Consider the following 13,779-nt stretch of genomic DNA (forward strand, 5'->3'; position numbering starts at 1 on the left):
CCTTGCCGCCCCCCGCCCCCCCAGCCCCTTTGCCTTCATCTGGTGGGGTGCCAGCTGGCACAGGGTGCTCAGCAACCCCAGCACCTTCCTGGGAGGGACAGTGTGTGCTGGGGGCTGGACCGGGCTGGGGGACAGGGCATGCTGAGAGCCAGAAACCAGTCCGTGGTCCAAAGCAGGACAGCACCAGTGCTGGCAATGCCGCAGGGACATCCCGGGGACACTGCACACCTATGAGGCAAGGTGTGCTCAGCATCCCGCACACTGGCAGCTCCATCCCACACATCTGGGCTCCCTCTGCCTCCACGTCCCCGCTCATGCTCCCAGGCCTCACCGGCCCTTTCCCAACCCAGCTCCCATGGCAATTACGTCCTGCCCTGGCCCATCCATCACGGATTAGCTATTTACTATCAGCACTTATCTCCAGGCAATCTCACTGCTGCTGTGACAGCCCAATGCCTCCAGCACCCTCCCTCCTGCTACTGGGTAGCCCCTGATAAAGGGCCACTCTATCTTATCATGCTCCCTGGCAGTTACACATTAATGGTGCCATCTCCGGGGCTTGGCCAGTGTGGGATGACACCCCCTGGCCTGCACCAAGCATCACTGGGTGATGCGGTGATGGGCACTGTGCCCAGCACAGAGGGCATGGGAAGGGCAGGCAGACTGCAGGCAAGTGCAGGTTGTGCAGGTGAGGTTCCCAGCATGGCCCCAAAGCAGATGGATCCAACCAGGACTGGGGGGATGGTCCCTGCCCCCAGCCCAGGGCAAAGGGTAGCTGCTATCGCTGCCAGCACTGGGCTGTTTGCTCTGTCGCCCATTAACAGAACCACTTTATCCATTGGGCAGGGGCCAGAGGCGTCCCAGAGCCCGTTGACCAGGCAGGGGCATCGATCGTGGGAAAGGAAGGGGGTGCCCCAGATAACCTCTGCAGACAAATGGGTTTCTAGTGAGGTCTTGAGCCTTGCACCCCCCAGCCCAGCCCATCTCCAAGGGGATGGGGGAATGTGGCCCCAGCAGGACCCTCACCCTGCTTGGGCTCCAGCTCTACCCATGCCCTGGGCACTGGCAGAGCCTGAGCACAAGCCCTTTGCTGGGAGGTGTAACCAGTTGTGCCTGTGCCCAGCAGGCCATGGGCTGCCTGAGGTGCTTACTGGCAGGGCCATACACAAGCAATAGGGACCCCACACATAGCATTGCCTTGGCACTGATCCACATGTGGCACTTGGCACACGGGTACCACAGCTGAGCCCAGTCCTGCAGCATGAAGCCTCTGGCTCCTCCACCCTTGCACCCCAAGCATCCCTAAAACCATACCCAAAGAGACACAGGAGACCGGGGGGGAGGAGGGGCGACACAAGGTAGGAACCAGGGTCCCCCGCTCCATGCCAGGGCATGCCTCTGGGGTGCCAGGTGGGACGAGGGCAGGGGGGCTGGTGACAGGAGGGCAGGCGAGCCAGCCGTTCCAGAGGGCAGTGCTGCAGGGGCACGCACAGCTAGGCTGAGCTGAGGGGGCTGTGTGCGGGGGGGGTCCCTGGGAGGGCGAGTAGCACGCAGCGCCATGCGCCCACCTGCCTGCCCGAGGAGGGAGGGCTGGGGCAGCGGGGTGGAAGGGCAAGCCGCAGCGGGGTGGCCGGCAGGGCAGGCTGGCATGGGGCCGGGGGGCCAGCCCCGGGGGGGCCCCGCAGCCGGAGCAGATTGGCTGCCGGTGAGGCCTCCCTGGGCTCCTTAGAAAGGGCAGGAGCGTGGGAGGCGCCAAGGGAGCAGGCAGCGCCGAGCCGCGCTCCCATCGCTCGGCAGGCACGGCTGGTGGCGGCAGGCGGGCAGTGGCCATGCCGCAGGCGGGCAGCCCCCCGGGTGGCCGGGGCACAGCACTGCTGGCGCTGGCACTGGCGCTGGCGGGGTCCCCGGGCAGCGGGCAGCACTACGACTACTATGGCTGGCAGCCCGAGAGCCTGCCCCACGGGCGCTTCTACGGGCGGGAGCCGCAGTGCCTCGACATCCCGCCCGACATGCAGCTCTGCCGCGACGTGGGCTACAAGCGCATGCGGCTGCCCAACCTGCTGGAGCACGAGACCATGGCTGAGGTCAAGCAGCAGGCTGGTAGCTGGGTGCCCCTGCTCGCCAAGCAGTGCCACACCGACACCCAGCTCTTCCTCTGCTCCCTCTTCGCCCCCGTCTGCCTCGACCGGCCTGTCTACCCCTGCCGCTCCCTCTGCGAGGTGGTGCGTGACTCCTGTGCCCCCGTCATGGAGTCCTACGGCTTCCCCTGGCCCGAGATGCTGCACTGCGGCAAGTTCCCCTCCGACCATGAGCTCTGCATCGCTGTCCAGTTCGGGAACAGCAAAGCCACACCGCCACCAGGTAAGTGGGAAGGGCACTGTGCTGGGATGGAGACACGTGGGGCACCTGCCATCAGCATGTCCCCATGCAGCCAGGCACCCGCATGCAGGGCCCCCTTGCAGAGCCCCTGCACCCCTCGAAGCCGAGTCCAGGGCACTGGTGCTGGCCAAGGACCCTCTGTCTGCAGCAGAGCATGAGCGGACACAATACCAGCAGTACCAGCTGCTTTGCCTCAGCTCCGCTTGCTGCCCAGGGTCCCCAGGTCCCACCCCAGCAGCAGAGCATCCTGCACCTGCAGTCTTGGCCCCATGCTACTGTCAGAGTGTGGCTGTCCCTTCAGGCAGGGGAGGGGACATCATCCAAAGGCAGCCCAGAGTCAGGATCAGGGCTGTGATACCCTTTAGGCTGGGGCCACCTTTGCTGCTACTGCTGTGCCCCAAAGTGTCAACATTTGAATGGAGGGTGCCGCCGTACCCTGTTCCCTCCTGGTAGGGTGCTGGGACACTGGCCAGTGAGGTGCTCTGTGCCCCCCACACCACCCTGGCACAGCTGACCAGGGAGCAGATGAGCTGCTGGGGCTCTCCCAGCATGTGCCCACGGAGCTGGCCCAGGTGACAGGCATTATCAGCAGGAGCTGTGACAGTGGCCGGTCTCTCACCATAGTGTCCAAGATCTGCACCCAGTGCGAGATGGAGCACAAGGCGGATGGCATGATGGAGCAGATGTGCTCCAGTGACTTTGGTGAGTGCTGCGGTCCACTTCCTGGTCCCCCCGGACAAGGGGCTGCCTGGAGGGCACGGTTGTATAGGGACAGCCCCATGGGACACCTCCCCAGGCCATTCCCTTGAACCCTGTGTGCATGGGATGGGTGCACCACAGGAGAAGAACATTGGGGTGGGGGTGGTGGGATAGACAGAATGGGACATTTGGGAAGGTCACTGGGGGCTTGTGCTGAACCCCTCCAACAGCCCCTTCCCACACAGCAACTTCCCCAGAGACTCTTCTGGGCTCCACCCCAGGGACAGGCTGCATCCTGTCTTGCACAGGCACCTGGCCCAGACCCCCCCCAGCATCATCCCAGCATTGTCCCCCGGCATTCATCCCCTCCCCCCCAACTGTGCTCCACGGCTGCCCCACACAGTGGTGAAGATGCGCATCAAGGAAATGACAGAGGAGAACGGGGAGCGGCGGCTGGTGGCCGCCCAGAAGAAGAAGGTGCTGAAGCTGGGCCCGCTCAAGCGCAAGGACACCAAGAAAATGGTGCTGCATATGAGGAACGCAGGCGCCTGCCCCTGCCCCCAGCTCGACAGCCTCAGCGGCAGCTTCCTGGTGATGGGCCGCAAGGTGGGCGGCCGCCTGCTCCTCCTCGCTGTCTACCCCTGGCAGAAGCACAACAAGGAGATGAAGTTTGCTGTCAAGTTCATGTTCTCCTACCCCTGTCCCCTCTACCACCCCCTGCTCTACGGGGCTGGGCAGCACTAGGGCTCTGCCCACCCTGCCTTGTCTAAGGACTCCTGCACTGGCCTGATGCTGCACCCCTGGCACCCTGGCATCCCTGGTTGCACCCCAGAACCCCAGCTCTGCTGCCCTCAGCCCCTTGGCTGTGCCCTGCCCTGCACCCCCAGGAGCCACAACTGCATTTGTGAGAGCCCTGATCCACTGCCAGGACATCTGTCCCCTCCTAAGAGCTCTGCTCGGTACCCCTAGGAGCCCTGTTCTGCTCTCAGGACACCTACCCACACCCAGGAGCTTAGGCTGCGCCCAAGGCCCATGTTCTGCATGCTTGTGAACCCTGGTCTGCACCAGAGAGGCTTGACTACTCCCAAGCCTCCTGCCCAGCACCCCAGGGACCCTTGCCTGCACTTAGGATCCCTGCTTGGCTCTTTTGGGACCCCTTGGCTGCACCTGGCATCTCTACCCTGCACTCCTGTGTCCCCTGCCCAGCTCCCTGATAACACGCCCCAGACCCTCAGGCCCGCCATATCCCTACTGCAGCCCACCAAAGCATCCCATGCCCTCACCTTGAGCTCACACACCAGCTCTGGATTATGCGACCTTTGCAAGGATCCACTTCAGCTGCGGCCGGTCCCTCCTGCCCTGCTGTCCCCACAAACAAGACCAAGTGCCCAGAGCAGCATGGACCCTGCCTCGGCACCCCCACCCTGCCCATCCCACGTAACTCAGGAGGGGTGGGCCCACCTCCAAGGTCCCAGACCAGCTCTGCTGCATCCCTCACACACTCCCCTGCCAAGATGCAGCCCAAGCACCCCTTGCCCACTCACACCACAGTAAATTATTCTGCCTCAGAGATGCCTGTGTCTGGCTCCCTGTGGTTCATGGGCAACTGCCCCTTGGGGCTCCCTCAGGGCCCCCAGGAAGAATGGGAGGGGGCTCCTGGTCCTGCCTGCTGGGGCAGCCTGGGGGAGCAGGGTGACACTGGGCTCTGGCTGTAGCCCTGCTCCAGGTGCTGTGCCCAGACCCCAAGGCTGGTCAGCCCGGCCAAGCTGGCGGGTGAGGTTCCTAGTGCTCACAGGCATCGCTGGAGATTCAGGCATCCCTGTCACTTCAGGGAGCCTGGGAGGGTGGTGAGATGAGAAGGATGGGGAGCACGGGGCCATCACTGCTGCTGGAGCCCCACAGCTGAGTCTGAGGGTGTTTGCCAGAGAGGTTTCTCCCTCTGTCACCCCTGGGGGACAGATCCACGAGCTGGGAGTTGGAGGCGCATGTGCAGAACCTGGCATCAAGCACAGCAGGGGGCAGATCCTGAACCAGGCAGCCTCCAGTCCTGGGCACCCCACCTCTGTACCACCCGTAAACCCTGCCTGCGGCTCCCAGCCAGCCCTGCTCAGCTGCCAGATCTCTCACCCCACAGCCTACAGCCTCTTCCCAAAAGGTTCCCCAGGGCCACCCACCTGCACCAGCTGGGACTCCCCCAGCAGCACCGGGACTAGGGCAGCCCCCAGTCTGGCCCCTCTGATGGTAGCAGGCAAGGTGGGCAGCCCACCCCAGTCCCACCCCAATCCTGTTTACCCAGTGAATTCTTGCATCCACCCATCCCGCCGGGTGAGGGAGGCACGAAGGTGGCTGCCAGCATATTTACCCAGTGCCTGGCTGCCTGACACTGCGGCTTCTCACCAGAGCTGGCCCTGCCACAGGGGAGCCTCCCAGGACAAGGGGGGAACTGAGGCCATGGGACGCCTATGCCCACCCTCCTCCTGGCTGACAAGGCCACTGGGCACCTGCCCTGCACCGGGGTGACCCCTCTTCGAGCATGGCCCCACTGACCACCACCCAGAGCCCTAAAGGGGACTCACATCCTGCTCCAGCCAGGGGGACATGCCCCCACCCCACAGCTGGCCAGGGACATGGGGCAGCCAGCCCCTGCCACAGCCTCACACCAGGGGCAGGCAGTCACTACCTCCACCCTCCACCTGGCCATGTGGAAAAAACCTGGGGGGAAAAAACCCTCAAATATCATTAGAAGGTACATTCAGAGCGAGGCTGCTGAGCACACAGCCGTAGGAATAAACATCGTCAATTATATCATTTTACTGCTAAACTTAAAGTGCGCAAATAAACCCCCATCTCCTACAGCCCAAGTTTATCTGTAGCCCTCTGTATTTTTTGTCATTAGCATCTTTCCAGGGAGCGTTCAGACATACACAGACATCACACTTATTGCTCCAAGTGTTTTCTCTCAAAAGACAAGTAACTTCATTCTGCTTCCCGCCGCTGGTCATGAGCTCTACAGCTCAAACCCCACCACCCCTTCACAGACCAGCACTCACCCCATTGCAGATACACCCCCACAGCCCTTTGGGTGCTACACAGTCCCCTCCCCAATCTTAAAGCTGCACGACTGCTCCCGGTAACTGCTGAGCACTCTGCATGCCAGCCCCCCCCCCCCCCCCCAGCCTGGCCTTGGAGCACACCCAGCTCAACTCAGACACGCTCATCATCACTGCAGAGTCCAGCATTCCCCCAGATTTCCACAGCACACGGCTCGAGGAAGGCATTTACAAACCCACAGCTGAGAGGAGGGCTCAGGCTGTCCCCAGGGCTGCCCCCTGCAAACTCCCATGCTGGTGGGGCATACAATCAGCAGCAAGATCTGTGCCCCCAGCACCTTCCCAGGCTGGTGGGTGTCACAGCCATGTGGGCACTGGGCAATGCCAGTCCAAGAGGCTCTGACCAGGGAGAGCTGGAGCTGGCTGGCAGGGACCCAGGCCATGGCCATTCCCAGCTGCACAGCAGCCAGGGTCACATTCCTGGGATGGCTGGGAGCTTTGCTGTTCACACAGGGAAAGGTCACCCTTGTGCAGGCAGGCAGCTGCTGGGACCACCGCCTGGGTAGGGCAGGGAAAAGGAGCAGCCCCAGGAGGCAGAGAGGAAGCCCAGCAGCTCCTGCCAGAGCCGAGCTTCTTCCTGGCTCCAGCCCCACAGGATCCAGCCCTGGCACCGCCAAGGACGGGCAGCTGCACAGAGCCTGGAGTAGGGGGCAAATAAGGCCATCGTGTGACAGAAGATGGAAAGCCCAGTAAGCAAGGCAAGCTGGTGGCAGACACACACCCTTTCTCCATGACCACCTGCAGGACAGCACAGCCAAGGCCAGAGAGGTGCCAGGGTGATCTAGGACAGCTTTCACTGGAACATGACAGAAGCCAGCTGAGGACAAGAGATTTATTGGTCATTCTCTATATACACTTATATATTAATCTGTAGTAGAAAGCAGCAGTCACTAAGTGCACAGAGCAGCACCAACTTGTGCCTCTTCTCACGCCGCAGCTGGAGACTCGGCCACACAGCCCAGCCTAAGTTTACCCTCTTGCCTCCTCTGCACTACAGCCAAACATGGGGGGGGGGAAGATTAAACCTGCAGGCAGCGAGGCCTAAGAGCACTGGAGCAACCAGCAGGGTCTCAGCTGAGCCAGGACCAAAGACCACATCTCCTGGGGATGCAGGCAGAGCTCTGATTTGATCCCAAAAATACAGTCACCTAGCACAGTACTGGGAAAGGTAGGAACAGAGCCCTGAGGTTGTCCTGCCCCACCCAGGAGGTGGAGGCAGGACCATAAGTGGGAAGGATGACTCCTCCATCACTGAGCCAGGCCACAGGGCCTGGGCAAGTATGTGGTAGGATGCAGCGAGTGCGAGGGAGCACCCAGGGCTTGCAGCAGCTGTGAGGGGCAGCCACAGGATTTGGGGCACAGCTGTGGGCAATGTTGCACCACAGGGACCCAGCTGGTGCAGCAGATGTTGCATGGCAAGGAAGGCTGGTCTTCCCCCAGCCTGGCACTGGCAGGAGGAGCACTGAGCACAAGCATCCTCTGGCAGGGTGATGCCACGCTGGGAACCAAGCGGCCTAGGCTCCTGCTGCAAGGGTGCCTGCTGTCCCAGGTGTCAGGTAGTGCAAGATTCAGGAGCTGGCTGGGCCTGTTTCAGTCACTTGATGAGCACCTGGTTGCACAGAGCACACACGAACACCATCTCCCTCTGAGCTTCCGGGGCTGGAAAGGAAAGCAGGTGTCACAGATGCCACCCTTCCCCACTATGGGCTAGGGACCCCAGCCATGGAGCTACTCCATGAGCTGCAAACCCATCACTACTCTGTCCCAAGGCAGACTGCACTGGGCTGGTCCCATCTACCCTCCCCACCAGGGCTGGGGCAAATCCCTGCAGCAGAGAGTTCAGGGGGAGAGCAGGAGCTCTGCCATCCTCCACCTTTCCACTCACCCGTAGCTCCCATCACAGCCTTGGGGACTTTGAAGGAACAACACCTGGAGCAGAAGCTGTTCCCACAGTTACTGCAGCTCCGCTGTGGAGAGAGATGGAGATGAGACACTACTCCAGGCCCGCTCCCAGCCCTCCCCAGCAAACTCCAGTGCCAAAGCACTGCTAACAGCATTCCCTGCTGAAGGGGAGTGAGTGCAAGCCCTAAGCCCCAACACCAACAGCAGAGGGGTCATCTGCCAACAACACCTGGACAAACTGCCCAGACCTAATGCTGGATCTGCATTCAAGTATGTTCTAACATCACAGGCAACCTGTGCCCATCTTGAGAAAGGACTGGGAACACAGGGTCCAGGAGGTTTAAAGACCTTATGTCACTTCCCATGCTCTAACCCTGGAGGGACACAAGCTCCAGAGAGTCCCAGATGTGTATTAAGACTAATCCAAGAGTAAGGGGAGGGTGCCAGAGTCTGGAGAACAGGAGGCAGCAGGAGATGCATCCTTCCCACAGGACTGCATCAAGTGTCACACACATGGGCTCAGATAAGACAACAGGATGGCCTTTGCTCCTCTAGTTCCCACAAGCAGACCCATGATTTGCTTCACCAGAAGTTCTCAGGCCATGGTAAACGGGCTAAACCAGTGCACAGAGCAGGTGCCTTCCACACCAGCACATGCAGGTTTGGCCTGAGGCAGCTTCCAAAGGAGCAAATAGACGAAGGCTCCCCAGCACATGTGATCTCTGGCACCATTAGGCATGTGACAACACCCAGCACTTAGCTGGGGTCATCTGCTGCGGGGCTGTGACTGAGGCCAGCCACCCAAGTTGCCAGAGAAAGCCAAAGCAAGGCAGACACACACACCTCTGCCCCAGGTGCAGGCAGCAAGCTGGGTAGAAGACAAAAACTCACCCTCTTCTTGAGCACAGAGAAGGTGGCTGCACAGCCTGTGCAGCTCCCTGGAAGAAAGAGAAGAGAGGTCAGGCAGGGTTCTGCTGCCTGGGACTGCAAGAGATACAGGAACACCCACAGCTGTTATAAAGGCTCAGCTCAGAGACAACATTGCTGCATCTTCCCATTCTTGCCCTTCCTAAGACAGCTGGGAATATCCTCCCCATCGAAAGGGCAGATTACTGGAGATGTCAGCATGTCCCTAGCAGGTACTACACCACTCTGTTCCCAGTTCAGTGGTCACCACCAGAAGCAGCACAGACACCACTCTGTTGAGCTCTCTCAAGCAGCACCCGCTCCCAGCCTTACCAAAGTTGTTGCTGGGGTAGCGCTTGCGCAGGCGCTCAGTCAGGCGTGACACCTTGCTGCGGATCACCTCATTTTTGCTCATAAAACCATTGTCCGGGAGGCTGAGGTCAAAATCTGCTGAGCACTGAGAGCTCTCGTCATCCTCCTGCAGAGACCAAAGCCAGCTGAGTATGAAGGTGTGGCTGGGAGCATGCTCAAGGGCTGCAGGGCAGCCCACCCCAGAGACAGGCACCCAACAAGCAGGATGCTCCATCTGGCATCACCACAAGCCATCAGCAAACCAGGCAAAGGCTGCCAGCTCCAGCTGGGAGGAGATGCCCTTCTCTCGTACACCTTGGTATGGCAGTACTCACCATGACCAGTAGCTGGTTCTCCTTCTCCCGCAGCATGGGACAAAGAGGAGAGGCAGTACATATTTGAGTCAGAGGCACCCAGCCCCACAGCCACCCTCCCTGAGCACCCAGCTTGCCCACCAAGGTCCTCACACCTTCCCGCCTCAGCTGCCCTGCAGGTACAGCCCACCTCCACCAGCCTCAAACCTCAATAGCATCTTTGAACTCTTCATCAGGCTCTGCCTCCTCCGCCTCTTCCACACTGCCAGGGGTAAGGTCCTGCAAGAGATTCACAGAGCTAGTCCTGCTGTAGCCCCACACCCCCTGGCGCAGGTTCCAGGACAAAGGACCAGGCCCCCAGCAGCCCCATGAGAAGATAAGGATTCCAGAAGGTGAGGTGAGCCCCTGCCTCCCAAGGGTGCACCCTTACATGCAGCAAGAGAACTGAGCCAAGCCTCCAGCACAGCAAGGCAGCCCCAGAGTAACTCAGGAGGGGCTCCTGGGCTTCCAGCAAAGCTGGCAGCTGGAAGGAGTTTGTAGGTAGAAGGATAGAGGCACCGTCAGACCAAAGGGATGACCGTGCAGCTCCCACCCCACAACCACCAGCTCTGCCCCTGTCTCACCTCTGTGCTGGTGGGTGTGGGGGTCCGATCCAGCGGGGCAGCAGCTGGCAGGGGTTCAGCAGGCTCTGGAATGCTCTCAAGGGGTTTGGTGCCCACACACTGCTCAATTGTGGCCTTGAGTTCCATTATCACTGGTAATAGGGAAGCACATCTGGAGCAGGGTGGCACTTCTCCCAGCCTCACCACACAAAAGGCTATTTGCTAGAGCCAATCTCCAGGGCTCACGCTGGGACACTAACACATAAAACCTTCACCCATCAGGTAACCTGAGCCTCCCTCCGCTCACAAAGCAGAGTTAGGGTAACAAGGAACCCTCTCCACCACCTGGCCCAGCTCAGGATAGGAAAAAGCAGGGGCCTTAGTCACAGCTCAGCCAGAGACCTCATCCAGCTCTCCTACAGCACATGCCACAGAACAGGGAGCACCTCCAGCTCTTCCCCTCCCCTCCAACAGCAAGTTTTCAAGCCTGCGTCATACACTGCCACAGGCACCAAGAGTATTTCAAGTCCTGCAGAGCAAGGTAAGGGACGGAGATGGGTGACTATGCTCACGCACAGGCTGCATTGCCAGGCCATGGCTTGCCACAGCACAGAGGAGAGCAGAAAGCAGCACCGAGGCCAGGACGCACATCAGGTGAGGCTCCCACCTCTCCCAGCTGAGCCCCAGGCCCCCACCATCCAACCCGGGCTGCTGAGCACCATCCCTAGGACATAGTTGCGCCCTTGGTGGTGTTCAGGTCCCATGGAAGAGCCCAACATAGGACACTGGGCTCACATGATGGTGTTGGGAGAGGTCCACAGCAGGATCCCTGCTTCAGAGGGCCCTTCCCCATCCAATCCCACACAGGCCACTTCCAGGAAGGTCTTTTACCTTGGTAGAACTGGGTGTTACCCAAGAAGAGAGTGCTGTTGAAGATGGCCAGGACCCAGCAGAGAGGCAGCAGGTAAAGGACACAGACAGTGCCCAGTAGCACTCCATAAAATCTGGTAAGGAGCAGCAAGATACTGCAGTCAAGAAAAAACAGTTCACAAGCCCCCTTCCTTCATGGTCCTCCACCTGCTCTCCCCAAGTGCCAAACACATCAAATGCAACTCCACAGGCCTAGCCAGGCTCCCCTCCCTGCTCAGCCCACCGCAGGGTGCCTGACCTGGTACTACTCACTGGGAAGAGACAGTAGGGTTCTCCCAGTACAGTACGCGGTACACAGCCTCACAGGTGCAGCACATCCCACTCAGGAACCCCTCCAGCTGGATCAGGCTGCAAACAAGACCTCACAGTCGCAAAAAGGCCCAACTAAACCCATCCTCTGACTCCCCCACAGTCATGCAGTTCACGGAGGGCCACACCGGCACGAACGCAGCCCCCCCGCAGCCACGAGCCTTCCCAGGCGCAGAGGCCACAGGGGCCCCGCAGCAGGGAGGGCTCCGGGGACTCACAAGCTCTTGACCTGGGCGATGGCCTCCTGCCGCGAGAGCTGCACCCTGCGCAGGTCCTCCCGGCGCACGCTGTGGTACCGCCTGCGCTCCAGCTCCGGCTCCGAGGGCCGGGCCCGGCACGACTCCTGCAGGTAGCCCAGCAGGGCCGGCACGGCGACCAGCAGGGCAAGCACCGAGTACCAGGCGGCTGGAAGAGGGGGGACAGCGTCAGCGCGGGGGGCGCCGGGAGGGGACCGGCCCCAGCCGCCGCACGCACCTTGGCCCAGGGTGAGCAGGAGGAAGTTGAGGCCGAGGCAGACCAGGAGGGAGCACACGGGCCGCTGCCACCTGCGGGAAGAGGGAGGGTGAGGGACGCGAGGCCCCGAGGGCGGGCTCGGCCCCGGCCCAGCGCGCACCTACCGCAGGAGGGAACGGACGCCCTCGGCGGCGTCCCGCAGCGGCTCCAGGTACAGCTCCAGCCGCCGGTAGCTCCGCACCAGCTCCAGCAGGTCGAAAGCGGCGGCGGCTCTGGGCGGCGGCGGCTCCGGCGGGGCCTCACCACTCCCCGCCGCCCCATCGGGGCCGCCCGCCGCCCCGTCCCGCTCTACCGCCTGCATGCCGAGCCGGGGGAACAGAACGGGCCGGGCCGGGCCCGCCGCCGCGCTCGGCCCCACGCCACACAGCGCTTCCGTGCGGCGGCCAGGTGCGCCCTGACCTCACCCGCGGCGCTGGCACGCAACCAATCAGAAGAGCCGAGCTAGAGAGCGCCGGCAGAAGCCCCGCCCCCTGCGCGAGTTACGGGGCGGAAGAGGCCGCGGCCCCGGAAACGGGAGCGGTTCTGCCCCGGTACGTGCTGGTACTGGGGCCCGCGGGGGTGCTCCGGGCCTGCCACCGGTCTGGGCCTGGGGCTCGGGGCCAGTCAGTGGCCGGGACTCGGGCCTGGCGAGGCCGGCCGTTATACGGGGCTCGGCCTTGATCCGGGTCCCGGCCCGGTCCCGATCCGCGTCTGGGCCGGTCCGGGACTCAGTCCCGGTCTGGGTCCGTTCCGGGGCTGGGCACCGATTCTGGACTGACGCTGATCTGGGGCTCAGTCCCAGCCCAGGTCTCGGCACAGCCTGCTCCCAGCCCTGTTGGGGCACTGTGGGTTTGTCCCCGTGGGCTCCACTGCTGGGGCACCCCTCCACAGGGAGAGACCAGGCAGCTGCCCCACACCGGGGTTCCCTGGGAGGGAGCAGGGGGTTACCCCCAGGCCTGTGAGCGTGGCGGGCAGCCTGTCTGCTGCCCCTCCGTGCCCTCAGAACAGCCCAGTCCTGGCTGTGCAGGCATTGCCCTGCACAGCCTGCAGTCCTGCTCCCACCGCCCCAGGCACCACAGGCTGTCCTGCCAGGTGCTTGCAGTGGGGCAGGACTGCTGGCTCCCAGGGATGCTCTGGGGACCCCAGGCTGCATCTGATGCCAAAAGGGTGTGTGCCATCCCATAATACTCCATGTAACCTTCTTAGAACCCTATGCCAGCTCTCGAGCTATGAGGGCAGTGCAGTGCTCGACACTGCTGTTTGCTGCCCACAGCCTCTGGTGAGCAGGGCACATGTCCCACAGGCAGAGGGGTGGGGAGCCCAGTGGCACCCCAGCTGCAGGTAGAGTTCCAAAGCTTATCCCTGTCCCGAGACCGTGGCCCAGGGCTGAAGCCAGCCCCAGGAGATGCTGCCTGCCCCCAGCCTGCCCCCAGCTCTCCAGTGGCCCGGCAGCGTGGGCACAACTACCCAGCAGAGCCCTGGCCCCGGCACAGAGAGCCCTTTCAGGCCAGAGTGATGAAGCTCATAGGAATGCAGCTCCATCCTGTCCCCGGTGAGTCCCTGCAGCCGCAGCCCCAGGGACTTGGCCTCCCTCTGCACTGCTGTGTGGTGGGAGGTGCCCACACCCAGCACCCACATGAGCACCAGGCTGTGCCCCGTCTCTGGAGGGGGCAGTGGGGCTAGGGACAGGAGACCCCAGGGCACAGGGCTATAGAGCCAGGTGTGATTTCAGCTCAGACCCCATCCCCAGCAGGTCGCAGCCCTGAAACAAAGTCCCAGACACCC

The 13,779-nt window shown here is 62.1% G+C and overlaps 2 protein-coding genes across 5 annotated transcripts; one reads left to right on the forward strand and one right to left on the reverse strand.

Moving 5' to 3' along the window:
* Positions 1–76: 76 nt before the first annotated feature.
* Positions 77–6,866, forward strand: SFRP5 (secreted frizzled related protein 5). The gene is made up of 3 exons (XM_080401857.1): positions 77–2,361; positions 3,004–3,081; positions 3,482–6,866. The coding sequence occupies exons 1-3, from the start codon at positions 1,830–1,832 to the stop codon at positions 3,820–3,822; spliced, it is 951 nt and encodes a 316-aa protein (XP_080257983.1). The 5' UTR covers positions 77–1,829; the 3' UTR covers positions 3,823–6,866.
* A 140-nt stretch (positions 6,867–7,006) lies between these two features.
* ZFYVE27 (zinc finger FYVE-type containing 27) lies at positions 7,007–13,652 on the reverse strand. Of its 4 annotated transcripts, XM_080401852.1 has the most exons (12): positions 12,120–13,652; positions 11,977–12,047; positions 11,721–11,907; positions 11,446–11,541; positions 11,155–11,267; positions 10,285–10,415; positions 9,869–9,940; positions 9,683–9,703; positions 9,330–9,474; positions 8,982–9,028; positions 8,074–8,155; positions 7,007–7,847 (listed from the first exon to the last, which is right to left on the reverse strand). In XM_080401852.1, exons 1-12 carry the CDS (start codon positions 12,314–12,316, stop codon positions 7,783–7,785), a joined length of 1,227 nt encoding a protein of 408 aa, XP_080257978.1. In that variant the 5' UTR covers positions 12,317–13,652; the 3' UTR covers positions 7,007–7,782. The 4 variants fall into 4 exon arrangements, with proteins under 4 accessions (XP_080257978.1, XP_080257979.1, XP_080257976.1 ...); XM_080401853.1 differs by lacking the exon at positions 9,683–9,703; XM_080401850.1 differs by having other exon boundaries at positions 11,721–12,047.
* Between the last annotated feature and the right edge of the window lie 127 nt (positions 13,653–13,779).

This window comes from Falco punctatus (assembly GCF_963210335.1).
Source record: "Falco punctatus genome assembly, chromosome: 9".
NCBI classification, from domain to species: domain Eukaryota; kingdom Metazoa; phylum Chordata; class Aves; order Falconiformes; family Falconidae; genus Falco; species Falco punctatus.

Excerpts from the sequence above, each read along its gene's own strand:
- SFRP5 (XM_080401857.1), top strand. The coding sequence starts at position 1,830 with ATGCCGCAGGCGGGCAGCCCCCCGGGTGGCCGGGGCACAGCACTGCTG. Across the intron at positions 2,362-3,003 it reads CAAAGCCACACCGCCACCAG|TGTCCAAGATCTGCACCCAG; the intron begins GTAAGTGGGAAG and ends CTCTCACCATAG. Across the intron at positions 3,082-3,481 it reads GATGTGCTCCAGTGACTTTG|TGGTGAAGATGCGCATCAAG; the intron begins GTGAGTGCTGCG and ends TGCCCCACACAG.
- ZFYVE27 (XM_080401850.1), bottom strand. The coding sequence starts at position 12,316 with ATGCAGGCGGTAGAGCGGGACGGGGCGGCGGGCGGCCCCGATGGGGCG. Across the intron at positions 10,416-11,154 it reads TAACACCCAGTTCTACCAAG|TGATAATGGAACTCAAGGCC; the intron begins GTAAAAGACCTT and ends CCCTATTACCAG. Across the intron at positions 9,029-9,329 it reads CTACCCCAGCAACAACTTTG|GGAGCTGCACAGGCTGTGCA; the intron begins GTAAGGCTGGGA and ends TCTTTCTTCCAG.